At 44.5% G+C, this 27945-nt stretch overlaps 1 protein-coding gene across 1 annotated transcript in view; it reads right to left on the reverse strand.

The window, feature by feature from the left end:
* LOC138472557 (synaptotagmin-15-like) overlaps positions 1 to 27945 on the reverse strand; it is a 492423-nt gene that overhangs the window by 347454 nt on the left and 117024 nt on the right. Inside the window, exon 2 of the mRNA XM_069610789.1 lies at positions 20150 to 20360. Within this exon, the coding sequence (XP_069466890.1) occupies positions 20150 to 20360 (211 nt within the window). The remainder of the gene's footprint in view (positions 1 to 20149; positions 20361 to 27945) is intronic.

Raw genomic sequence — 27945 nt, forward strand, 5'->3', positions numbered from 1 at the left:
GGTAAGGAAGCATTAGCTTAATACTCAAGGTTGGATGATAAGTGTAGTAGTTCTTATTTATTTAACATTTGTAACCAGGCCCCATAGGCATCTGGGCCTGGTTACACAGTAGATGGGACCATGAACAACACAGTAATGTAGGTAGTCCTATGGTCGGGTTGCTGGTTACATAGGTGCAAGTCCCCGACCGTGAGTGCTATCATTTATAAACAGAGGAAGCTGATTTGCATGCATGGCCGGGCAGGGTGAGGCCCGCAATTCAATGATCTTGCGTGAATGAGCAAGTCTTGAGTCTCCTGCGGAAGGACCAGAGGGAAGGGTCAGAACTTAAGGAGATCAGGAGTGCGTTCCAGTGTTTGGCTGCTACCACCGGGAAGCTGCAGCCCCCTGCTTTGTTTTGCTTGAATGTAGGGACAGAGAGGAGGTGTGAGTAGGCTGCTCGTGTAGGTCTAGTAGATTATGGCTCTGTGAATTTGCTCGATAGGTGAGGAGGGGAGGTGTTAACATCAAAGTTCCATCAAAACATAGTATTGTTGGTCTCAATTAAATTGCAATTAGGTTAACAATGGTTTCACTGACATAAGTTGCATCCAAACCTAAGTACTTCTAAAAATGTTCTAAAGTATTCCCATGCAGGATTTCGCATCTCTGCAGTGAGTTCAGGAACCATCTGCGCATGCATGTGGTTAGAGTCAGTGTGGTGCATGGGATAGTGTTTCCTCACTTGTGTTCACTTTAACTTTCAGGCGCGAATTGCAGAAAAGGATGGGGTTTGTCGGAGCTCAAACCAGAGGCATGGAAGAAGAAGCTCCAACGGTGGTTGGAAGGCAGTCACCTCCCCAAGGAACTGAACACTGGGTGCAGCCACTAGGGTGGGTAGAGCTATTTTTAACCTTCAGTGGAAATTGGGCACTGGAGTGACATCTTGCAATATTATGTTTTAGTCAAAGGTCAGATGTTTCTTTATTTTCTACATACCCTGTGTCCCTTAACAGGACCTCACACCTTCCTATAGGTATATAATGCAGTTTATATACGGCAAGTGGGACAATGCTTATGCTTCCAAGAGGGGCTGGCTTGATTTAGTGAAACAGTAACTATGACAGACATCAAATGATAGGCAACCTCCCCGCCGCTAAACAGACATCCAGGTATTATCCCCATTGCCAATTCCTGCCATCAGCTGCTCAGATACTGGACACATTGTTAAGGATCGCCATCTAAATAAAAGTAGTGTTTCCATTGCCAGGCATTGCAATTACAGTGGGCAGGTGTTCACCCACTGCCGATTATTGCCAGTAAATGCCCAAGTGCCTAGCCCATGCTAGAGACTGCCAATGAAATCGAAGATACTCATCATATTGTTAGAGTTCACCATCAAATGTCCAGGTAATTGACCTTTCATCAGGAATCACTGTCAATTGGCAGGCATGAACATCCAATTGCAAAATGCTAACCTCATTGCCATTAAATGTCTGGGTACTCGCGCATGTCAGAGATTGTCCTAAAACGCTCAGGTACTCACTCTATTACCGGGATCATCACAAAATGCACAGAATACTTACCAATGATCAACATCAAATGCCCATGTAGTAATTTAATTGCCAAAGATTTCTCTACGTGTGCAGATAGTGACCCCATTGCCAGTCAGGTACCCATCTCATTTTTAGGGATTGCCACCAAATGCCTAGGTCATTGCCCCATTGTCAAAGATTGCGATCAACTGCCCATTAGCACCCCTTTCACTGCCCCCAACTGTCTGTGTGAAGAAAGAGAAAATGGAGATGGACGAGGAACAAGAGTGAAGCTGAGTTCTTTCTCCCAGACCTGCAGTTCCCCGCAGCCACTGACACAGGTGAGGATGGCGGGAGTGGGGAAAAGTGTTAGCAAACTGCTATATTGCACTACTCCCTATAGGCGTTCCAATGCCTATTCGGCATTCATTTCCCCGAAAGTGAATGGGATCAAGCTTCTTTGGATTTCCTATGTTGATGATATTATAATTTGACTCTACACAAACAGGACCTCAAAGATTGCTGGCCACATATTATGAAGATACGTGCATCAACGATCTAGAGATTAATAGCAAGAAAGCAAAAATGGTACACTTTACATCAAGCAGGAAAACATCAAAATATCATTTGTCGGATAACCAAAACTGGAGATGGTAGATGATCTGAAATATCTTGGATTCAAAATTACTGCTGGATCGAATAAAAATGTTTTAATCAATAACTTTTAAAAAAGCGATGTAATTACTGCCACACATGAAACCCTTCAATAAAAGATATGGGACATTTCCCCCTGTTAGCAGTACTCAAGTAATATGAAGGGAAAGTTATACCATCCCTCTTTTATGGTATGGAAATCTACCACCTTTTGTATGATCTTCTCCTGTCATCTCTAGAAGGATAGGATACCCATGGAGACATGTCTTGTCCTTACCTAATGGACTCACAATGTCCATTATCCAGTTTGTGTTAGGATTAGTCTCGTTGAACTTGAGACTAACCTGGAAGAGGAGCCTTTTGTGACAACAACGTTTTACTTACTCCTTCGAATTCTCTGTATGAATGTCTTCAAGCTCATTTGCAAGATGTAAAAATTATTTATTTATCAAACTGTGAATAGTTGTTACCAGCTAACGGTTTTCATTGCACACAATTATAAATATTCTCGAGCATCAAAGAAAATACTCTGGCAAAGTGATTGGTGTGACACTTGACTAAACATTGAGCAGTATAAACCCTTCACGCATGTCAGGTCCTGGTGTCCATCTCCGCACCAGGGGTCGTGATAACACGACTATCTGTCATCTCGAGAGCACCACCCCTGTGAGTATTCACACAGGATGGCAGAGGGCTCGGCTGAAGGGTCTGGGATAGGGATTATACCCACTCTAGACTGTTCTAGAAAATGAAAATGATGGTAGAGGAAGCAGAAGGACCAAAGAAGGAAGGGGAGCCATCAGAGGGAGTCTAGTGTCCAAATCAGTCCAGAGAACACAGGGCAAGTCCAAAGAACCAATCAAGAGATCATGAGCCAAAAGAAATCCGATAGCAATCCGGGTGAGAACCAAGTATCCATTAACAGAATAGCAGAGACCAGGGAAAACCAACAGCAGTCTAGTCAACATAACCCAAGATTTCAGGGGATGTTGGGGGAGGGCTGAAGTCCAGTCAGCTCAATGGTGCTGTACCACTTCTTGTATTTAATCCCTTGGTTACTTATTAGTAATCTTCATTTCTCATAGTCCTATGCTTCCTCATCCCAATACTTGTGTATGAGGTACCTTGCCTCATACACAAGGATTGGGATGAGGTAAAGGGACATGGAGGTAATGCCTGGCTTAGTTACCTGTACACTTCATTACTCCTAGTCCCACTCTTCCTCATCCCAGTACTTACCTATGAAGTAAGAAGCCTCATACGTAAGCACTGGGACAAGGAAAAGGGACGTGGAGGTAATTCTGGGCAGAGAAGCTGATTTTGAGGGTTGCGGCAGGGGGTGGGAGGGAGAGGGGATTGTGGGGGGGTTTATTGTGTGATAAATCGTAGTGGTCATCCATGTCCAGGCTAAGCAGGCATGCTATGTGTTATTAGTGGCTAAAAAGGCATTTTGGTGCAGCCAGTCTAGCTATTTCTTAGTCTGGCTTGCCTTTTTTTTAACCGGGCATCTCTGATAATCTGGCTAGATTGGCATTTGGGTGCTACCAGTCTAGCCGTTTCTTACTGGTGCATTGTATATATTTCTGGGCATCTGTGATAAAATAACCATAATAAATGTTATTGCTTTGACTGGCATTTTGGTGCAACCACTCTAGGTATGTCTAAATGTGTCCTGGCATGTTTTACTGTACTATATTATAACATGTCTAGACTGGTATACATTGTGCAGCCAGTTGGACATGTTTCATTGTGGCATGGCATTTTTAATAGCAAAGCATTATATTAATTAAAGCATTAATGTTCCTGTGCACTGTTGGTGACTTGCATGCATTGCATTTTTGGATTGGTGGTACCCTTCAAAACAATTGCAAACGCTATGGCCTTTTAGCCAATTTTTCTCAGAAAGTGTGCTGTATAATGCATTAAATATCTTTCTCCTAGTGCAGTGTGCAGTGTACCCATGCAGCAGCATGTTTGTGTGTATTGTGCAAACGGGGTAATCTAGGCCGGCCCAAAGTGTGGCGCAACCTGTGATTTGTTTGACGAGTTGGGGGGGTCCATCAGTATGGCTTGCATGGGGGGCCCCTGAAGTTTGTCTTACGCCACTATCCTGACTACATGACATAGAAGCGTGATGAGAGTCAGTTTCAACCTCCTTAAAACAAGGGAAATGTAACATATTCATGAAAGATCTGATATTTCAAACCCCATGTTGTGCCAAAACAGCAGAGAATTTGAACCATCTGGTCCTTGAATGCGTAGTGCTTACAAATCTGTGTGTTCGACATGTTCATGATCTCTCTTTTGTGTTGAGTGAAACCGTCTGGGAAAGGATATATAAAGGGAACTTTATAGCCCTTCCGTATGCACGTTTCCGATGTTTGCACAGAATCAATGTAACATATTTTTAATTTATGTTCTGAATGCCAAGTGGATACGTTAGGAATGCAATACGTTAGGATGTTTACTATTTTAATTCTAATATTATGTTTCTGTGACTTCTCTTCTTTTTCCCTTAGCAAGAATTGTAATAGCTGTTAATCTTGTGTAAGCTTGTTGTCTATAAACCATGAACTCAAATAAATACAATTCTTTTTTAAAACACTTTATTTTTGGATCAGAGGCATACAAGTATATCAAAACAGTTCAGAAACAGTACATTAACATTCTTAATCAACCTCCCTCTCTTTCTGATGTTAACCAACAATAGACGAAGCGTCATTCTTACAAAATTGCAATGTAGCTGGCCGCCGGAGACGAGTTCAACATTGCTGCTCTACAGTGGACCTACCCACCCTACCACTGCTATTGACAGTGGGAAGAGCAAAGTGTTGCCTGGCAGGAGAGTGCAGCAATTCCGATGTATTGATTCCCTGTGCTTTCTCTGCCTTCCTGAAAATGGCTCTGAAATGATCAGTAAGGCTGAAAATATGTAGCCAGGTAAGATGGAGTGTAGCTGTCAGGCTGAGTCTTGAAGATATCCACAGGAGCTGCTGAACCCAGACAAACCCTCCAAGGCGTGGTGCACTGAACTAACTTTTTCACAGCTGAGCACACCTCACCCCCCCCCTCGGGGGAAAGGGAAAGTGGAGAAAATAATAAAGAAACAGATTTCTTCTGTGCCCTCAGGATAATCTGCAGCGGAAAGAAGAGAGAACAACAATTCTGGTTATGCACAACATTCCACCTCTACCTTCCTGAAACCCCAAACCAAATATTTAATATGTATACCTGTTAATCCTCTGCTGACTGCCCAGAGGAAGAATCTTAGTTTAGTCACTTGACTGGTATGTGTTGGTTTCAAATGTTTCTTGAATGTGCTTCTTCACCTTTTAATTTTAACTATTTCTTTTTCACAAAGATAAGGTCCATGCCTTTAAATCCTTCCTTACTAATGTGTTTCAGCTGAAGTATCCTGGTGCCTTATTTTATCATAACTGGGCACGCTAAATTAAAGACGTTGAGACAAGTGATGTATTTACTATTTGCATCTCGGACACCAATACGTGTCCTGGTAACTCCAACTAGGCTACCCATACCATTTTTGGAACCCAACTACAGTTTAAACCATGGAATCTGGCCCTCTGCCCAACATGCCTTGATTAATCCTGACGTTCTCTCCCTCTTTTAACGTGTGACTAGATCTTCCAATTGATCGCACTACCACCATTGCCCAGCTGGTGCCATTATCGTCTATACGGCTGGGTGAGTCCTTATTGCTTTTTACTCGCAGTAGCCATTGCATCTAGAATTTTACTTATCATTGGATATAACCCACTTACAATGAATTTCTCACCCTACAGGGATGATTCTTCTTATGTCACCACTGTATGAATGTGCAGGTTAGTAGCATTTCTTGGAATATTGATTGAGCCATATAGACCAGCATGAATATTACCAATACTGAATGGTTATCCCTTGTAACTCCTTAGGACCCCATGGAAGAAGCACACTAACCCAATAGGAACAGATAGCCCTGAAGATGGATTATTAGGAATCCAAAACGCATTGGCTACATATAAACCTATAAGGAGCTATCGTGGATTTGATTTGTATATTTTGTGACACGATTACTTAGTCCACGGATTCCTCATTGGCTTCATGAAATGTATATGTTTTCTCGATTAGAACCAAATAACAATGCTAAATTCATGTTTGAACTTTTGGGTTCCCTGGTGATGGGTGAACCACACAATAAATTACATTGATAATCACTGGGACTGTTGTCGCCTAGGAGTGCACCATAGAGCCACCGTGTAGTGATGCACGGTTTTGTTCTCTACAATCCTCTGCTGACTGCCCAGAGGAAGAATCTTAGTTTAGTCACTTGACTGGTATGTGTTGGTTTGAAATGTTTCTTGAATGTGATTCTTCACCTTTTAATTTTAACTCTTTCTTTTTAACAATAACTAAGGTCCATGCCTTTAATTCCTTACTTATTTTTTGCGCTCTCTTTCTTCTTCCTTTGTTAACTGCAATATAGAGTCCAACGTCTCTGGCCCCTTAACAACCCTTATAACCCTTATAACGGTAAGATTTAAGTTTTAACTTTGTTTTATAACTTTCACTCTTGACCAGTCTTTAATGGGCTAACTCCTCTGAGTAAAAAGAATGTCTCATCTTCTTAAAACTGAACTGTTGCTGAAGACTGCGAAATCTTGCGCTCTCCTGTCGCCACGGAATAGGAAGATTGTCGCTGTGCAACGCGCGTGTAAGAAAAAGAAATGAAACTGACTTGGAAAAAGGCTCCTGCGCTTCTGCTCTGTCAGAGAGTCCCAGCGACGATGGAAAGCAGGCCGTAGTAGTGCTCTGCGTGACCCGCGCAACGACTGACCTCGATTTGATCACAAAGAGACAAAGCGGTCTTGAAATGACACGCTTGGCGACCGTAATACCCTGCATTAACACTGCGTGGGTTGAAATGAGCTAGTTCATATGGCGACGGAAACTCTCTGGTGTAATCCGACACCAGCGGTTTCCTAGCAACAGAGCTGAAATGAACAGGTTTTCTGATTGATTGCGCAACAACAGGAAAAAATAAACAAACCGAAACGCTTGATAATTAAAGTGCAAACTGGAAACAAAAAAGACAAGTGCGCACAGTTCAAAGCATTCACAGGCTGTCCAATGTTAATTCAAACCTACTTCAGTCAATTAACCTTTTCCTATTAATTCAGTATATACTTTTAAATAAAACTGAAGAGAATCTCTCAAATATGTTGTAGATATTTAAAAAAATCTTTAGCTGCTAGTTCACTTAACTTTGAAATTGAAGAAAGCTACACAGGTTCCTTAGTCTGCATGACTTCTTCTGAAAACACTGGGCCGCATTACGACCCTGGCACTCCCGTAATGAAGGGTGCCGGTACGGGACCGGCACCCTTCATTACGGGAGCGCCTATTACGAGGTTCCCTTTGCGGGACCAGGAACAAACGTCTGGTAAAACCAGATGTCTTTTCCGGGTCCCGCGAGGGGAAGAGGGAGCTAATAACGGGCCGTTAATAACGTGCCCGTTATTACCTCCCGCCCCATTCCCATTGAGCCCTATGGGGGCTCAAAGGGGAATGAGGAATGGTTCCTTCAAGGAGAAATTACCGGGTCCTCCAATGTTGGAATGACCCGGTTATTCCTCATTGAAGGAACCCGGTATTGGGGCCCGGTATGGAGGCAGCCACGGCGCTAATAGCACCATGGCTACCTCCATACTCGTAATGAGGCCAACTGTCTTCCTTCAGTACATTTCCTGACTGGGCCCAAGGGCAAAGGCCTCAACTTGGGAGCTTCATAGATCCTGACCTTCTCAGCTGGACAAAGGATGATGAAAGGCAGTTGAGAATGTTTTCCAACTGACCTTGTGAATTATCCAGCCAATCAGATCACCCTATTAAACCTCCACCTTGGGCAAGTGTCCACACTTTAAATAACACAGTTAAGGCCAACTCCATAAAGGAAAGAATTAAACACAATTTTCACCTCCTAATATTAATTCCACCCAAATCCAATATACAGTGAGTTGCCTACAGTACCACTTCAGTAGAGAACGCTGACAGTAGCCTAGTGGAAAAGGTGGCCCACAGTGGAGCAGGGCACAGAGGAAAGATGCCACGTGCCCCACTACCCTACAGTGCCCTATGTCCCTCGTTTGGAAAGTATTCTTTCCCCTACAGGCTTACCAGGGTCTGTGGAATGTGGTAAGCACCAGGAGGAAGCGGTGGGAATGCTGACGAAGGACACTCCAGAACTCTTCTCAGCAGCATGTCATTCACTCACTAAGCAGCACACAACTGCCAAAACTAAAATCAAGATGTGGGAACATAAAGAGCTAATTACAGAAAGAGCTGAAAGTAGGAGCTGCCTTCCCGTTCACCTACCCATTAATCAGCCAATTGCTGCAACTGGGGGAATGTAGTAGAGGGACTGACATGCTAGAACCGCTTCTGCGTTATAAAAGGAAAAGAGGTGACAGGCAGGATGCAAGTAAGTCCGGTTCAAACCTGAAAAGGTTGTTATTATCTGTGGACTTGTCCAAGAGAAGCTGCTATGGTCAGTGTCTGTGTTTGTCAAGGTGAAATGTAAGAAAAAGGAAAAAAATGCATTTCTACTCCAGTGAATGGGATAGCAATTAATGTGAGACATCGAGGTTCATACCTCTGCTCTCCTGAGTAAAATCAAATGCTAAGAAGTATCGGAAATAGACCAAACCGGCCCAGGGGAAAGCATGGAAAATCCACACATTTTAATACAGATCCATTTTGCAAATAGACAGTGTTCATGACAGTATGTGGGCACACCTCCAGGCATACGCAGTCTGCAACATTCCAGACAGGGATGGAAAAAGGGCAACTGAATGTGTGCACCTGTACTCATTTTGTTTGGAGCAAGTGACGAGACAGCGCTAGCAAATCCCCTACACCCGCATCAAGAAAGCTTTTGTGAATCAGCCGCTTTGTACACCCTTCATAAAAGACCAGCTTGCCAGCTGATTAAAAAAACCTTCGCATTCCTTTGGAGCAAACAATTCAGCCTGCTGCTGCTTCTGCCTTAAATGGCCATAATGGAGTATGGCCCTGACATGCCAACTGAACATAATGGAAAATGCCAGTGCTATGATAACTGGCCATGTTTGCCACACTGGTGCAGCTAACTGGGCATTGGGGGTAATGGTCAGAATACCTGCGGTTTTGATGGCAATATCTGCCAATGGTGTCAGTAAGTGATCTTTTGATAACAAAACCTGGATATGGTGTGGGAACCTGGGCTTTTCAAGGTTATACCTGGTAAATGAGGGCATGTCCCCCAATATGGTGTGCATTCCACTCATATCATATGCCACAAAGCAGAGTAGGATCATCATAAACCAGGTATAAGAAATTATAGATCCACAAAGCCTTATAAAGGCTGGTTAAAAGTTTGGGCCCGGTCATAAAAATGGAACGTAAAAGTTTAGTGACAACCACAGGATCGCTTTTGCATGCATGTACTAGGTCTTTCGGGTTGAATATCTCAGCTCATGGTCCCTCTCCAGTTCAGCCAGTCAGTTTACTTTCACTCCCAGTACCAAGGGTAAGTGTTCCCTGCAATTCTTCTTTTATCCTTGATTCAGCGTCTCTGGTCCTCTGCTTCTTTTCCTCGATTTTGGAAGACCTCACTTCCGGAGTCTTTCGGCCCTACATACACCTGCATGTTAGGCCTTGTCATGGCGTAAGGCAGTAATAAACAAAACCCCAGAACTTCCAACAAGGGGTTGGTAGATTGAGTGGGTCTAGATTCTTTGATTCTTTTCTTTCACCACTCCTGTAACCAAAGGACTACTGCTCTGCAGGAGTATAGCAGTGAGTAGTGGCAAAAGTACCTACTCATCCTCACACACAATACTAAACTAGCAGTGACCACAGTCAAAAAGATGAAACAGGTACAGCACAAAATGTATACCTCCTTCACTTTATGAGATAGCGGAGGCGGAGGGCTGGCTATATCTCCTGGAGGCGTGTCAACTGATAACAGCCACACCTCTCTAATTGCCGTACCGTAACCATCTACCTGCTATAGCGACCTTTGCGGCCCATTGGTACCTTTGAGGAGGACATATCCAGCCTTCTTGCCAATAACACAAAAGACTCCTCGCAGATATTAATGCTGGGTGACTTTAAACTTGGATTTAATGAGCCAGAGGATAAACATGCCCAGGCACTGGCTACTATCCTCTCAGAACATGGACTGACCCAAAAAGTCTATATACCGACCCACGTCAAAGGAAGGACCTTAAACTGGGTGGCCGACCTGAACTGTGAAACTTCCATTAATAAAGTGACCCCACAATTGTTGACCAACCACCATCTGGTTGATTTTTGTCTAGCAATAAACAAACAAACAGCCAAAGATAAAGTCATGGCGCCAACCCTTCCAACTAGGAGCAAAAAAACAATATCACATCAGACAAGTTACTACCACATATCCTTTCACCCCTCAATTCTCTCCCAAGTGACTCCAACCCCAAACTCCTTGTGGAGGTATTCTATAATACCATGTCTAAGGCCTTAGACATGATTGCACCGGTCAAACTTCTCAAAAGCAAACAGCGGGCACACCTCAATGCCTGGCTTACACCCTACCTTAAAGATCTCAGATTGCAAAAAAGAAAACTAGAATCCCTATTGTGCCACACCCCTCGGATGAAAATAAGTTGCAACTGACTCACTTTGCAAATAATTACAAAAAGGAAATAATTTGCACAAAAAAAGACCTATTTAATGAAAGAATATCCAATGCCAGCTCCAACACTAAGGAACTTTCATGACCCTCCGGGAACTGGAATCCCCCATTCCTCCCCTAGACAATGCACATAAGGACAAACTATGGTGCACTTGCATTCCAAATGCCTTAACCAACAAAATAACCACACTCCAAAATAAGATTGCCAATAAAAAAGCCTCCTTGCTTCCCACTGAGCTGAAATCCACTAGTCCCACTGAATCCACTAGCCCTTTAGAACCATTCAGTTCCACTAAAGTATCTATCCAGGAAACTGAACAAATTATTCTGTCCCTAAAACCATCCAACTGCCAGGGTGACAACTGTCCCGCACAAATATTCAAAGATGCAGCGAGAGACTTAGTGCCATGTATCTCAAAACTAATCAATGCCTCATTCGAGACTAACACTGTCCCAAGCAACCTAAAAGAGTCCTGGCTTTTACCTTTGCTAAAAGAACAGATTCTGGACCCCTCCATCCCAACAAACTTCAGGCCCATTACTACGGTGCCCTTTCTCCTCAAAATAATCGACAGAGTAGCGTACTTGCAAATCCAGAACTACCTTGAAGCGAACCGCCTTCTAGACTCCCACCAATCCGGCTTCAGGCCACAACATGGCACGGAAACGGCATTAATCGACTTAAAAACACAAATTGATGAGCTGAAGGACAAAGGGAAAACTGCCATGCTGCTTCTCCTTGACTTGTTGGCGGCCTTCGACTTGGTGGACCACAAAGTTCTGTGCAAACACCTTGCCTCGGCGGCCCACTTCTCGAGGGATGCCATAGCAACGGTCCAGTCCTTCTTAGACAACAGAACGATGAGAGTTTTCTCCCCTTCGGCATCGGCAGACCCTATCCAGACTACATGTGGTATTCCACAAGGTTCTTGTGTATCGCCAACCATGTACAATATATTTACCAAGCCTCTATTCAACAAATTGGCCAGACTGGGTGTCACCTACACGAATGACACAGATGACACCCAGATGCTCATCCCCATTTCGGGCAATTTCTATAAGGATACGGCCTTGGTAAATAAAATATACCTCCTCATTCAGGCATGGATGCCATCCCATGGCCTCTGCCTGAATGACGACAAAACAGAGATCCTGATTCTTGGATCTGTTGCCAACCTAAAAAATCTGAACTCAAACTATTCCGCCTTTAACATAGACGGAAAGACAATCAAGGTAGTTAAAGAAGTAAAAACCCTAGATTTTTACCTAGATTCCACCTTAACCCTAAGGAAGCAGGTAAATTCCATGGTGTCGTCTACTGGCTAAACCTGCAAGCTCATCAGAGCCTGCAGACCATTCTTATCCAAAGCGAGCTGCATCATCCTCGCCACCGCCTTAATACTGTCAAAATTGGATTACTGTAACGCCCTATACCTAGGGGCTAACAAATATATCCTAGACAAAATCCAAATTTTACACAACAATGCCCTTAGAATGGCCCTGAATATACCCAACAGAGAACATGTCTCAAAAATTAGGAGATAACACCACTGGCTAAAGATATATGACAGGATCCTACTCAAAACAGTCTCGCTGACATTCCCATTCCTTGACAACGCAGCACCCCTATACCTTACAGAGAGAATGGTTAGGAGAACATCTACCTGCCCCTCCACAGTGGCTAACTCCTTTTGCCTGGAGATACCCAGATTTAAGCTAACAAAATCTGGAGGAAATAGCTTCCCTGTGAAAGCTGCCCAGTCCTGGAACGAACTACCACCAGCACTCAGAGCTGACCAATCCTACCTTAGCTTTAGGCGCAATACCCTGAACTGGCTGTGCTCCAATGACACATGATCCCCACTGGATCTAACTCCAATGTATATACCTATGTATCTGATTTATGTAAATACTGTACCTGTTTGTTGTATGTCCTTTGTATATTTCCTGATGCCTTAATGTATCTACTTCATTGTGTAACCTAAGCTTTAAGTATTCTTGTACTTCATTGCGCCCAGTTACCTACGGGTTTGGTGTGGCCTACAAATTAATAAGCAAACAAACAAAACAGCAGCAACCCAAACAGCTTCAGTACAATGGTTCCAAAATAAGAACATTCAATCAAGGTTGTATATACATATGGGTACTTATTTAAAAAAACATTGCAAACAAACTATTCACAAAGCATTAGGATAAACCACCACTGTATAATAAACACAGAGAATGCAGACTTTTGTGAAAGGGTGTTCTGGATTGATACGCAGAGATGTTCAGGCAATCGGATTGGACACCAATGTCAAACTTTCACGTTCTTGTAGAGAAAGGTAGAGAAGGGTGCTTAAAAGGCACTACGGTCCCAGAAAATCAGTGGTTCGGGGATCTCTAGACAGTACATTCAAACTTGTCTTTGGATCTGGACAGCGTCAAGCAAGGCTTCTTGATGTTTCAGCTGTGGTTGAGCCGAAGTCGAGACATATGAGTTGAATCTATCCTACTTGCGGCTGGTGTCAAGTCAATTTGAAGGTGCTGGCTCCCGATGTGACGAGTTCACATATGAGACGGTAATGGCTTCCAACAGTTTGGGGCAGTGGTCAAGTCTGCGATGAGGCAATGCCTCTGCTCGTTTGAATTGGCATTTGAGATTGGCCAGTCAATGGGTTCTAGTAGTCAAGAGGTGTTTGCTTGAGCTAGTTGCTCCCATGATGTCAAGCCTGTGATCAGGTAGATCGAGGTGATCCACGGCAATGATTTCAGTAGGAATCTTGATGGCTTGAAAGGCACCATGGTTTATAGAGTTCCAAAAGCAGCACTGCACGTACTGTATTGGCTCGATGTGCATCAAGCGCGGTTGAGCCAGCTCACAGATGTCTTGGTGAGATAGAACAGGATTTCAGCGGCTTCTGGATTGATAAGAGTCCCAAACTAGGGGTACCAGGACAAGGTGAATCCTTTATTTCTGTACTTCAACTCTAGAAAGTTGAATGGCACCTACAAGGGGTCTGTCACCTCCAGTGTCACCTCCAGTGAGCAGGTCCTGATTCCAGTCCAGCCAAGAGAGAGGCCCTGTTTCACAGGAGTCCACCTCCACTGATCCCTTAGGATAGTTGGGGAACAGAGCTCACTTCTACTGTCTTCACCTGCATGGCAGAGGATAGTGGAGCAGACTGTATTCTGTATAGAGGTCCAGTGAATCCAGCATTGTTGGTCCAAAAATGAAGCAAAGAAGAAGGGAGGCCTTTCTTATGAAGGCAAAATGTCACAGGCCTTGGTCCAAAGACTGCTGTAAAGAGTTCAATCCAGGCTTTTGTACCAAGTGCCATTTGCTTTCTGACATCACACCAAGAGTGCCTTGCCTGCAAGACATTGTGGGAAAATAAGTGGTAGAAAGCTCTAACAGAAAACAAGATGGTGGAACCACTCTCTCAGCCCACCTCTTCTGGCTAGCCTAACTCTTCCCCCTTACCAAGCCTGCTCACTGCAAAGGAACTCCAGTGGTCAGCCCCCAGGTATGAATGTGTCTTTATGGCCATGCTGCCTTTTAAGCACTGACTCCCAGGGGGTCTCCTGGTGAAGGTTCCTGTGCACCAGCAGAAGGTGTTGCCCTTCCTACAGGAAGATCAAAGGCAGCAGCCTGGCCATCCACCTGCATGGCAGCTGTAAAGATAGTCAAGCCACACACTAATAAACATCAGTCCGGTCATAGCTGAGCTTTTCTCACAGACCGGACACTAGTGTGATATCAAACTGCTGTGGCTGCATAATTGTGTGTTCCTAGCAGCCACCATTATGTTTTCAGTGTTATGTGCTACCAAGCTTACTAAGCTACACAATTATTATAATGTAGACCAGAGGTTCAGACAGTTTAAAAGCCACCATTGCATGCAGGAACATTGTGTTCCTGCAGCAGCCAGAAATGCATGTGTGACCTTTGAACCTTCCCTGTGCCACTGCAGCGCTGGTGCTGAGAGCACCACAAGTCTTTTTAAGTAAAGGCACACGTGTGCAATATAATTTTGCATGTACACAGGGTCCGAAAGAATGAAAGCACATTTCTAATGACTGCAGTACTCAGAATGATGTGACAATTAGAGTGCCTTTTTCGGGACAAAAACGAAAGGAATTTGTCCGTGCAGGCTGCTCTCCCGAGTCGTCTACGTTTGAGTTTGGAACTAATCACACCTGAGACTGCATGTGTGCACCCCCCATCGTATGACCCCGGCCTGGGATTTCTCCCTGCTAATAAGCTGTCGGGCCCTGCAACTCCTTGTTAATGCATTGGCTGTCGATCCTGGAACACATTTCAAATTGATCCCTACCCTGCTGATCAGTCTGCATTGTGCCTTGGCCGTGATTATTCTCTGTTCCTCCTGCGTTGCCTTGCTCCATTTTCTCTTCCCTTTCTTAGAGACTTAGTTTTCCCCCTCTGCCTCCAGCCTGCCTCCTTGCCCTTCTGCTGTGTCCCTGCAGCCTCTAGCTCATGATGCTTCCATTGTGTCCGTCAGCCGCCAGTCTCTGCTCTTTGTGCTGTTGCTGCAGTCTACAGTTCCTGTCCTTGCAGTGTTTTTTGCAGACTCCATACCTGCTCCCTGTTCTGTCCGTTTCCGACTTTCTTGCGGCTCAAGATTTGGTCCTATATAGTCAGATTCTCTCTTTTATTAATTCTGTTGGCTCCTTTTCCCCTTAGTTCTGGTTCTGAGGTCTATGCCTCTGCTTTATATAGCTCAGCTGTATCCAGCCACCTTCTACAGCTTGCTTCAGTTACCTACCTAGATGCAGTCCCTTGGTACAGATTGCTAGTTACCTTGTACCTAGTCCCTCATTACAATTACCTTGTTGTAGTCCCTTGCTACTCTTACCTGTTTCTAGTGCAATGCAAGTACATTATTCAGTTTATCTATGTATCCCCTAGGGAAAGCACTAAAATGTCACCCATGATATACACTTATCTGAGAGAAGCTCTAGGCCCAGTACTGGTGTAAATGTGGTTCTATGATTACAGAGAATACAGAACAGAGAATGCTTTTTCAGCTAAAACAATAACAGTTTCTCTATGTGCTTAACCCAACCCCAACCCCATTCTCTCCCATGTTACCCGGTTAACCCACCCCATATCTATTTTTAACATTTTCAATGTTTTTTCTGTTTTTGTTTCTCTGTTATAGCATTCTCTGTAATTGTATTCTCTATTATCACTGGATACTGTAAATGTAATTGAATGTCCAAGTTCAACAAAGGCAATTCAGGCTTCTTCAGACCCAGGAAAAATTGATTTTATGTGGACTTTCTTCTCATGACGCAGTTATCTCGTTCTCCTTGGCCTTTCATGTTTCATTACAGGTCCAGCGGTAACCCTGCCAGTGTTACTGGCGGGTTGCCACCAGACCCGTGATATTTTACTGGCGCCTGACTTCCTGGTGCCACCTGCTGATTACAAGTCCGGCATCCCGGGAAGTCAGGCGTTGATAAATTGTAAATCCCCATTCCCATAGAGTCCAATGGGATCTATGGGATTGGGGACACTGAAGCTCCGGCACCATTGCTAACGGTGCCGGTGCTTCTTTGACGTGTCTGCTTACCGATGCCGCTGCGCCCGGCTGGTTCATACCTGTCGGGCAGAGTGGCCATGGCAGGCAGACTCAGAGTTTGCCGATCCGGAAACAAGGGTGCCGGTGAGCTTACCGGCACCCTTGTTTCTGGACCTGGAAAACTCCTAATGAGGCCCAGTGTCTTTGCTAAAGAGAACCCCTTTAGCCGCCTGGGACACTGTCTCCAATGTCCCAGGCATAGAGACCAGGAAAGACATCCTGAATGGCCAACTGAGCCATTCTATAGAAGAGAAGTACACAGTACCTGCACCTCACTGGTCCCTTTATGCCTCCTGGGAGAATTGCAACATGTACTGCCTGCTTGTATGCCACATCCCATATATATCCATGGCACTCTCTGGTGCTAAAGCACCACCCAGGAGACAAAACAAATGATGATGCTAAATAGCTTTTGAGCCAAAGCACCACCTTTGTGACAAAACTAAGGCCCTGATACATGGAATTATTTGCGTGTAAAACAGGAGTATGTGTGCCATTCGACCCGCAAATCCCCATTCGTCAAACAAGGATTTGCGAGCAGAATGGCACGCACATCCCTGTTTTACATGCAAATAATTCCATGTATCAGGGCCTTAGTTTTGTCACAAAGGTGGTGCTTTGGCTCAAAAGCTATTTAGCATCATCATTTGTTTTGTCTCCTGGGCGGTGCTTTAGCACCAGAGAGTGCCATCCTCCTTAGTGACATGAATCTTGGTCTCAATGACCCTGCAGATGCGAATGCCACCTCCTTCAACAATGCCCTTGCCACCCTTGGCTTCAAACAAGCAGTGCTAGAACCGACCCATAACAAAGGTCGCACCCTGGAGTGGATCGCCCAACACAACTTTCCACTATCGATCCCTATCATCACCCTCATTCCGTGGTCAGACCACTATGCCATTCACTTCGATCTCAACTACGCCAGAACCCCTACCACCACCCAAGGAACACTGTCACCCGCCCTCACCAGGAGCGCTAGGCATCCCACTAAGGACAGACTACTTCCACATCTCCAGGTTCCAGAACTCAAGCATCCATTCACCAACAATCCGGACACCCTTGCAGCCACCTACAGCTCCATTATCACCAAAGCCGTTGACACCATTGCACCACTCACGCAAAGGAAAGCCAAACCCATCAGACAAACCAATTCATGGTTCACCCAGGATCTCCAGAAACTGCGCTCTCAAAAACGATCAGCTCTCTCAGCATGGCAAATGAATCCTATTGACACCACTAAACGTGCCTTTAAAAACATTGCAAAACAATACAAATCCGCAATCATCACAGCCAAAGCTAACTCCTTCAATTCCAGGATAGCCAACGCCAAATCTGCATCCAGAGAAATCTTCGCAATCTTCAGAGAACTGGCGACCTCCACGCCCCCTTCTACTCCCTTGAACAAGGACAAAGAATGGTGCAATAGCATTCAAGAAGCCATGCTCAATAAATTGAACACCCTACAACAAAAAATCATCAGTCACCAAAAAGCCTTAACTCTACAACTATCTGACCTACACCAGAACATCCCATCCGAAATTCCAGCCTTTTCATTCCAGGAGATGACAGAAGATGAAGTCCTTACCATACTCAAATCAATCAAGCCTTCCAATTGTAAGGGTGACTCATGCCCGGCCCAGCTCATCAAGGACAGCGCCCCCACACTGGTACCGTTCTTCACTGCCTTCATCAATGCCTCTTTCAAATCAAACCAAGCGCCCGCTTGCCTCAAAGAAGCATGGGTGCGCCCACTGCTGAAGAAACCTACACTAGATCCAAAGTCACCAGGGAACTACAGGCCTATCACAACGGTTCCCTTCCTTCTGAAGATTCTGGACAAAGCAGCATACCTCCAAGTCCAGAAATACCTAGAAGCTCATCATCTGCTGGGTCTCCGACAGTCTGGCTTTCGCCCCAACCATGGTACAGAAACCGCACTATTGGATCTCAAAAACCAAATTGATGACCTCAGAGATGTAGGCAAACCAGCCCTCCTACTACTCCTTGACATCTCTGCGGCTTTCGACCTGGTTGACCATGAAACCCTTTGCCACCATCTCTCAACGGCTGGCAACTTCTCATCAGATGCCACTGCATGGATCGCTTCCTTCCTCAGAGGTAGAGCTATGAAAGTCTTTTCAGACCAAGCATGCGCCCAAACCCATCTAATTAAGTGTGGGGTCCCACAAGGTTCCTGTATCTCACCCACCTTCTACAATTTATTCACAAGGTCTCAATTCAAATAGCTCGACTCGATGGGCATCACATACATCAATTACGCAGACGATACGCAGGTCCTCATCCCTCTTACGGCGACTACGAATCTGACCAAAAAACTCTAAACTCCATCTACACCACCATCCAGACATGGCTGGCTGAAAACTGCCTCTGCCTTAACAGTGAAAAGACAGAACTCCTTATCATCAGGTCACCGGCCACAATCAAAAAAATGGGATCCCAATAAGACTCCTTTGTCATTGGCAACACCCGCATATTGGTTTCCCAGTCAGTCAAAACGTTGGGGTTATACCTGGACTCAAACCTCACCATGACTAAAGAGGTGAACGCAATCTCATCAGCAGCAGCCTACCACTCAAAACTTATCACTGCAGCCAGGCCCTCCCTAAGGCAGCAAAACTCCCTCACTATCGCCAGAGCAATCATAGGATCTCGCTTAGACTACTGCAACGCACTCCTACTTGGCACATCAGCAAGGAACATCAAAAAACTTCAAACGGTGCAGAACAATGCCCTCAGAGCTGCCACCGGGGTCTCAAAAAGAGACCACATCTGGGCCACCAGGAAATCCGTCCACTGGCTATCCGTCAAGGAATGCATCCTTTTTAAGTCACTGGCACTCACCCACAAATGTCGCTATGACACAGCACCTCGCTACCTCGCGCAAAGATTCTCTGTGCCCCCCTCAACCAGACCTGTCTGGTCCAGCCACACCAACCGACTAAGCATTCCTAAAAGCAGGCGGCTCGAGCTTCCCAGTCCTAGCAGCGACCAACTGGAACTTGCTACCACCCGCTATCAGAGGCATCGAGTCCCAGTTGGTCTTTAGGAAAGCAATAAAAACCATGCTGTTCATGTAACCACCACATAGGACCTTACCACATGTATGTATTCCTCCTATGTAAAGCTCTTGATTACTGTAACCTTATACGACCAATGTAAGGCAATCAATGTAACCCTGTTCTGACCATTGTTACCCTGCATTAACCCCACCACTGTAACTAAGACATATTCTTGAAACAGCGCCTCGATGCCTCCGGGCTGCTAGGCGCTTTACAAATACAAAAATAAATAAATAAATAAATAAATAAAATCGACAGTAGTGAACTGAAATTAAATGTGATACTAAAATGCCACCTTTGACCCAAAACTAATTGTGTTGCTAGAGCCCACATAAGAACTGATATTACTTGAGCAGCTAAACTGCTACCTGTGAGCCAAAATGAATTATGGCGCTAAAGTACCACCCATGAGTTGCATTGAAGCGCCACCCAAGAGCCAAAACTAATTTGCCACTAAAGCAAAACCTTTGAAAGAAAGCTAAGCAGCCTAAGGACGCCCATAATCTTTACTCGCCTTCAACATGCCATACCTCTCTCTACACTCTCCATGGCAACATCTTGACCTCACTTTTCTAAATACAACACAAACAGACAATAATTCACCTGGGCTGCTGTGGCTGGATGGCTGTGGAGGGATGGTTCAGCGACTGCTCGATGATGCTGGTTTCTGAGTATGAGGGAGAAACCACATTGAAGAGCTCCTCGTAGGACGGCGAGGTGCATATCTTCTTCCAAAGGAGATAGGCCGCAACCCCAACAAGGGCCAGGAGGAGGATTCCGCCAATCACACCTCCAGCCACGGCGACCACCTGTTCTGATAATGCACACAGTTACAAAAACACAGAGAAACATTGTATGTTACTTCACTGAATCGAGGTGACATTGAGTCAATGTTTAATTCTGTTTTACGCGATGAACTAGACACATCCTAGACATTCTATGTGTGTTTATTTGCATGAAAATGTTCCTGGAAAAAAGCAAATCATAAATATTGATAACTTTATACAGCATTTTTCCTGCAACTTCAATGCCTTTCCCGAAGTAGTCAAAGAAGCGCATCGATTCAAATATCAATGTAGCACAGCGTGACCCCTTGATTCATGCTATGTGGCCCAGAAAGCTCAGTATGTTGAAGCACCCTCTGCAGAACTTGTTATATAACCTGCCGGTGGCATAGTAGAGCCATAGAGGCCTGAGTCAGCCTGTCATCCTTCTGTGGTTGATAAAACTGAAAGCAAATCTGCTGGGTATTGGTCATTTTCTTACACTCTTGGTAAAGTGACTGTGACAAAATGACTACGGCCCTGCAAGAGTACAGGGCTGAGTAGTGGTTGAAACTCCTACTCAGCCCTCACTACTCCTAAGCCAGCAGTGACCCCAATCATACACGTGAAACAGGCAGAACATGACTGGTGCACCTCTTTTACCTCTTCAAGGTATCACGGGCAGAGGGCAGTCTACACTATATAGAAGGGGTGTGAGCTAGCAAAGAAGCATCCAAACAATAGCACTCAGATGCCAAAAAACAAGAAATCAAATGTCCAATGTAGGTTCTATAAAAAGGAGACTGTAATTAGTGCTGAGTCCGTTTGACAATGTCCAGCAATTTGAGGCAGTTCCTTAGTGGCAATTAGCTTGAAACAGCTCGAGTGCAGGCAATTGTCTAGTCAGCAGCTTTACAGCTCAAAGAAGTTTGAAACAGTGATGAGTGTCAAAGGCAGCTCCCAGTTTCCTTCAGCGGCTTGAAAATGACTTGAAAGTGGTTGAGTCGGCTCGAAAGCAGTTTGAGTTTGGAAACAGCCCAGAGCTGTTCCCTGGCTTTTTAGTTGCTAGCAAATCCTGTCCAGGGTGAGTCCTTTGCCTGCCCTTTCCAGCAAGGAAGGTTGCAAAGAGAGAACCAGGGGGCTATTACCTCCAGTGGTAGGATCTTGGTTGCCATTGGTCTCAGTGGCAGGAGGGCCTTGTCCAAGCAGCGTGTCACTTAAAATGGTCCTCTGAAGAAAACCATCACAGCATCATTTTTTACTGGCGACCTTTGATTTTGCCAGCATGCTATCCCCAACCACATTCCAAATCAAGGGCCCGGCCTGACACAAACACACACAGCCACGCAACATCCACTTGCTCAGTCACATAACAGTCCCTCACACACCATTACATTCACTCATCCATTTGTGCACCCACCCATGTAACATATACTCAGTCATGTATTCATTTACACACGCACACATGCATAATACATAATACATACATAAACTTACCTTCAGTCCCGGCCCTTACTCTGTTCCTCTCCACGTGCCAACACCACATGGAAACCTCAGGCTCCCACGGCACCCAAACAGGAAACAGGAAGCAAAGAGCACTTCCTGGTCCCCACACATGCGCCTATGAGCCTGAGCACTGACTTGCCACTGCCCCAGACACTTTTAATGTGCATGCATGCATCACAGCGCCCACACACACATTCAAAGGTGCAGCTGCCCAACCTGCATTCCCAATGGACCATGCAAGGCTGGGGAAGCAAAACGCACCCAGCCTTTCATGGCTCATTGAACATGTATGCTGGGGATCGAAACTGTCAAAGGGAAACTCTGTTTCCCTTTGACATTTTAAGCCAGCCCTGGAGTGCTCTTTCAGTCTCAGAAAGCAGCTAGAGGAGCGCTTAGTTTTTACTCAGGACTGGTTCAGCGCCTGCATAATTCTCTGACTCTCATATAGACTCTGTGCCTGACTGGGCTGTGTTCACCTGGTTTGATGGTGTCAGCTGTTGCTCCTCTTGGGGGAGGGGTGCAGGGGGATAGCCCCTTCAGCTGCTCTCATCTGGCTCCTCTGGTCCCACAGACTTTTGCCACGACCCCGTGGCCTTTCTATCGGCCCCCTGACATTAAAACATCTCGCCTGGGCAAAGCCCATGGCAAAGTCAGGGCTAACTCTCTGCTGTTCTCTGCAGCTGAGACGGCGTGTGGCATGCTGTGTCTGCGGCAGTGCTGGGGTTGGACCTGCAATGACCTGTGCAAAATCTCGAGTGCCTAAAAGACTCTGTGCCTGACTGGACTGTGTTCACCTGGTCTGAGGGTGTCAGCTGTTGCTCCTCTTGGGGGAGGGGTGCAGGGGGAAAGCCCCTTCAGCTGCTCTCATCTGGCTCCTCTGGTCCCACTGACTTTTGCCACGACCCCGTGGCCTTTCTATCGCCCCCCTGACATTAAAACATCTCGCCTGGGCAAAGCCCATGGCAAAGTCAGGGCTAACTCTCTGCTGTTCTCTGCAGCTGAGACGGCGTGTGGCATGCTGTGTCTGCGGCAGTGCTGGGGTTGGACTTGCAGTGACCTGTGCAACATCTCGAGTGCCTAAAAGACTCTGTGCCCGACTGGACTGTGTTCACCTGGTCTGAGGGTGTCAGCTGTCGCTCCTCTCTGCGGGTAGCCCCTTCACCTGCTCTCCTTGGTATCCGGCTCCTCTGGTCCCACAGACTTTGGCCACGCCCCCTTGGGCTTCCCATCAGTCCCCTGATATTAAAGCATCTCGCCTTGGACGGCTAAATCTCTCCGCTGCTGTCTGCAGCTGTCTGCAGATGGTCACGACTATTCCACTGTCTATTTTTCTTCTTGTTTGTTCTGTTCTCGTAGGTCTAATGTGGAAGTTAAGTCCTTTCCATCTGCTGGGATCATTTGACTTGCCGGCTTCCCCAAACGCTGCACACCCAGTCTATTCCCTTGCTGGTTCAAGATTGCTTTCCATCTCAATGCTGGCCATATTATTACTCTTTCAATCTCAAAACACCCTGGCCCTCATTACGAGTTCGGCCGGTAGCCATGCCGCTATTGGCGACATGGCTGCCGCCGAAATCGCATCCGTTTCCGGGTCCTCGGAATGAGGACTTACCGGGCCATTCCGAGTTCGGATGGCCCGGTAATTCCTCCCTCAAGGACCCGGACACGGTCCTTCCCCATTCCCATTTCAGCCCCCATAGGGCTGAATGGGAATGGGAGAGGGAGCAAACAACGGTCCATAACGAGATGGTCCGTTGTTTGCTCACTATTCCCCTCGCGGGACCCGGTAAGCACGCCTGGTTTTCCCAGCATGCTTAACGTGTCCCGCAAGGGGACCTCGTAATGTGGCGGAAAGGGTTGAACGGCGCCGTCACCTTTTACGGCGCCATTTAACCCGTTCCGCCAGGGTCGTAATGAGGCCCCCTATTCATGACTGTGGCTGATATGTCTGTTCCTTTTCCTACTCTCTGTACTCTGCAGTCACCTGCTCCTTGGTTTTCCTCATTAAATGTAACTAATCTTATTTATCCTTCTTGCTTCTCTTACCTGTCTTCTATTAATTTTTCTCTCTCGAATGCTCGTTCACTCTGTAATAAATGCCACTCTTGCATTTGATACTTTTCTTCGTTTGAATCTTCATTTCTTGGGTATTACTGAAACGTGACTTTCATCTTCTAATACATCTATCCCTGCTACTCTTTCTACCTCTGCCACTGCTTTTCTTCACACTCGTCGCTCTGCGTCTCTTTGGGGTGGAACTGGTATTCTCTATTGCTCATCCTTTGTTATTTCTGATTCTTCTCTGTCTCTTCCTACTTTTTCCACATTTGAATACTCCCTACCTACTTTTGTTTTACTTTATTCTCTGACTTTTTAACTTATTTACCGAGGTTGTAGTTTTGCTGTAACTTTTGTGACAATATTGATGCTTAGCTTTCTGTTGTCCTACCATGCTCTACTCCACTTATAATTTTAGGCAACTTCAATCTTAATCTATCTTCTCCTTTTTTACTTCCATTTCTTTCCATTCTTGATTATTATCACGTTTTTGCACTTTCTACTCATCCTTCTTATGTTTCTAGTTCTAGTTTGGATCTTATTTTTGTGTTTTCATTATCCGTGTCTCCTGTCTCTGCTTTACCTGTTTATTCTTCAAATCACCATCTCCTTTTCCTATCTATTTTCCTTCCACCTCCATCATCTAATCCAGCCTGTTCTGAGCCACCTACTTGTATATCTGGACTCCTGTCTCATTCTGCATGTGTTGCTCTATCTGCAGATGATGAAGCCTCTGCTCACTCTTCTTCTCTGTCCTCATCTCTGATACTCTCCATCCTGCTTCCTCATTTTCTCCCTCTAGGAAACCACCTCAACTTTGGCTTACTCCCCATCTCCGTTCAGTGCAGCAGATTCTTCCTCGTCTTGAGCATCCTTGTCGTAAAAGCCTGTCTGATTTGGATTGTCTGTCTTTCTCAACCTATCATTTACTTTATGATGTGGTTCTCCTTTTGGCTAAACGTGCCTATTATTCTGATCTTTTGCTTGCTCAATCTGCTCTTCCTAGTCGTTTGTTCCAATCACTTTCTCATCTAATTTCTCCTCCTTCTCCAGACTTTTTACTTAATTCCACTCTAACTGCATCTGATCTTGCAACACATTTCTCTTCTAAAGCAGCTTCTCTTTGTGCAGCTATGTTAAGTATTCTTCTTCTTTCCCATTTTCCCCCTCTAATTTGGTTATTTCTTGTTTATCTCCTATCAGTAACTCGGATACTTTTCTCTTACTCGCTCGCTCTCATCCCACAAGTTCTTCTTCTGATCCTATTCCTTCATCACTAATATCTAAAGTCTATCCTTCTTTTGTCTCTTATCATACTACTCTTTTTAATATTTATCTTCTTACTTAAACCTTTCCTTCTTCATTTAAGCATGCTTCTATTCTTCCTATTCTCAAAAAACCATCGTTAGATCCTTCTCTCCCCTCTAATTTCCACCTAATCTCTCTTTTTCCTTATCTTCCTAAATTACTTGAAGGTCTAGTCTATTCTCAGGTTTCTACTTTTGCCACAGATAACTCTATTCTTCCTTGTTTTCAGTCTAGTTTCATCCTCCTCATGAAACTGAAACTGAAACTGCTCTTTTATCCATGTGTGGCTCTTTCCTTTCCACTCATTACTCTAAACACTCTAAACACTCTTCACTTCTTATACTGCTGAATCTCCCCACTGCATTCGACACAGTGGATCATACTATACTCTTATCTTCTTATTTTCTCTTTCCTCACTTGGTTTTGCTGGTTCTGGCTTTCCTTTGTTTCATTCTTATCTTTCCAAATGCACCTATTCTGTTTCCTGGGATGGGTCTGCTTTTGATACTTTACCTCTTCATCACGGAGTTCCTCAAGGTTCTGTTCTTGGTCCTTTTCTGTTCTCTCTTTACATGTCTCCTCTTGCTGCAGTCATCTCATCTTTTGGGATTTCACATCACATAGTTTTTATGCTGATGATGCTCAAAGTTTTCTGACCTTTTCCTCTTTCTCATCTTCTGTTCATGATAATCTAACTTCTTGTCTGTTAGCAATCAAGTCAATGCGATTATAACCAAAGTTCTTTTTTCCTGCTATTACCCTGCCTTCTCCTCCTTCTTCTATCTTTTTTCCTCCCTCATCATTACCTATTTCTACTACTGTTCGTAATCTCAATCTTTATCTCAACACTGATCTTTCGTTTTCTTGTCATATTTCTACTATTTCTCACTCTTGTCATTTTCATCTTTTTAATATTCGTAAAGCTAGCTCTTTTCTTACCTTCAATGCTAAAAAGCTTCTCATTTCTTGTCTTATTTTCTTACGTCTTTTCTACTGTTCTACTATTCTTTTTTACCTTCCTGTATCTCGTTTGGTTCCAATCAGTTCTGTTTACAATGCCTCTATTTGTCTTTTATATTTGTTATCTCCTCGTGACTCTATTTCTTTATCTTTACCTTCGCTTGGTTGGCTCTCTTTCTACTCCCGTCTTAAATGTAACATTCTCTGTATTGTGTTTAAATCTATGGCCTTGCACCTATCTATCTTTTGTTTTTAGTTTCCTTCTATTCTCCTTCTCGTTCCTTTTGATCTCATTCTCAATTTCTATTATAATTTCATCGGCCTTCATGTGCTCAATCACGATTTTGGGCCTTTTCTCTTCTTGCCCCACTTTACTGGATTTCCCTTCCTTATTCTCTTTAATCTGTTACTTCTTATACTCTATTTCGTACTTCCTTGAAAAATCGTCTACTCCATTCCTAATTGAAACTTGTGAATTCATTTACTGTACTGTAGTTTTTATTTCTGTATAGCACTTTGGAGTAAAGCACGATATGAATGTCAAATAAATACAAATACAAATAATTGTTGAGGGAACTGGTGGGTCGGCACCCCCTCACCCATTACAGAGAAGCCACCACTGAGTTGTGGGCAGAAGGAGCCATGTCGAGATTTCAAGACATGGTGGTGTGTCTGTATGGATGCTATGGCTGGCAAGGAGTTATTCCCATGTTTAAAACATCCTAAAAGTCCAGCTGATGCATCTGAAAGGCTACTCACAAAGACATCACTAGAGAGGAGCCCATGGTCCCTAGTTTTCATCTTCTGTTCCACTGTTCCTGTCTCCCTTGTGGTGCTAAAAGAGTTAACTGCTAGGAGATAATACCACCAAATTGAATTACTGTTACCATTAGTGGTAATGATACTTCTTTGCCCCACTATTGGGGTTTGTTACTTCTTACTCTGAATTACAAGCAATCTGTTTTCTTGCTTATGGCTTTCAAAACCCAAAATCTGGCACACTGGCAAAATAGGTGGAAACTATGTTACTACCTATGTTTTGCCACTAATATCAGACTCATAATGAGGTCCAAAGGGAACTGGCCATTTTGTGGTGATAGTTTCTGTTTAAGTGGGAAAAGGCTCTTTGGATCAGTTGGACCTTTTGATCCAATTGTTGACCCAGATTGTAAGCTTCTTGTGAAGTAGGTGTCTGGAATGGTTGTATACTAATTGACCTTTTCACAGCTGACCTCAGGAGAATTGACCTCGGGAGAATTGACCTAATTTAGAAGGTCAATTAGGACATATATGCGGCAGGAAACCCCCCACAACCTCCCAGCCAATCCAAAACCCCCACAACCCCCCTCCCAATCCCCTTATATTGTTTATAATCCAAAACCAACGCAATACATATATAAAATAACTAAAGTAATATAAAGGTCAATTGTGCAGAAAGTCTATTGGGAACACTATAATTAGGAAGATTGTGCATAAGGTCAATTGTAAAAGGTCAATTTGGGTAATACTGTCTGGTGGAATACAATGCCATGAACATACAAATCAAATGTTTTGCCTCCTGTGCATCTGACAGTGTGCCATAAATAACATAGAAAAACTAGGGTAAGGGAAGGGTGGGTTAGGTTGAGGATTCATAGCGGAAGCAAGAAGCAATAGTGTGGCATTCATCTTTGAATGTAATTCTGGTAAGGCAATACATTAAACACTGCAACATATCTAGTAGGACAATACTATTTTTGATATGTATCTGAGACTTGATGGCATACCAGTTGCGGGCAATTAGCCTTGACGGCAAGTAACATT

Source organism: Ambystoma mexicanum, chromosome 8, assembly GCF_040938575.1.
Source record: "Ambystoma mexicanum isolate Mex_15411 chromosome 8, UKY_AmexF1_1, whole genome shotgun sequence".
NCBI lineage: Eukaryota > Metazoa > Chordata > Amphibia > Caudata > Ambystomatidae > Ambystoma > Ambystoma mexicanum.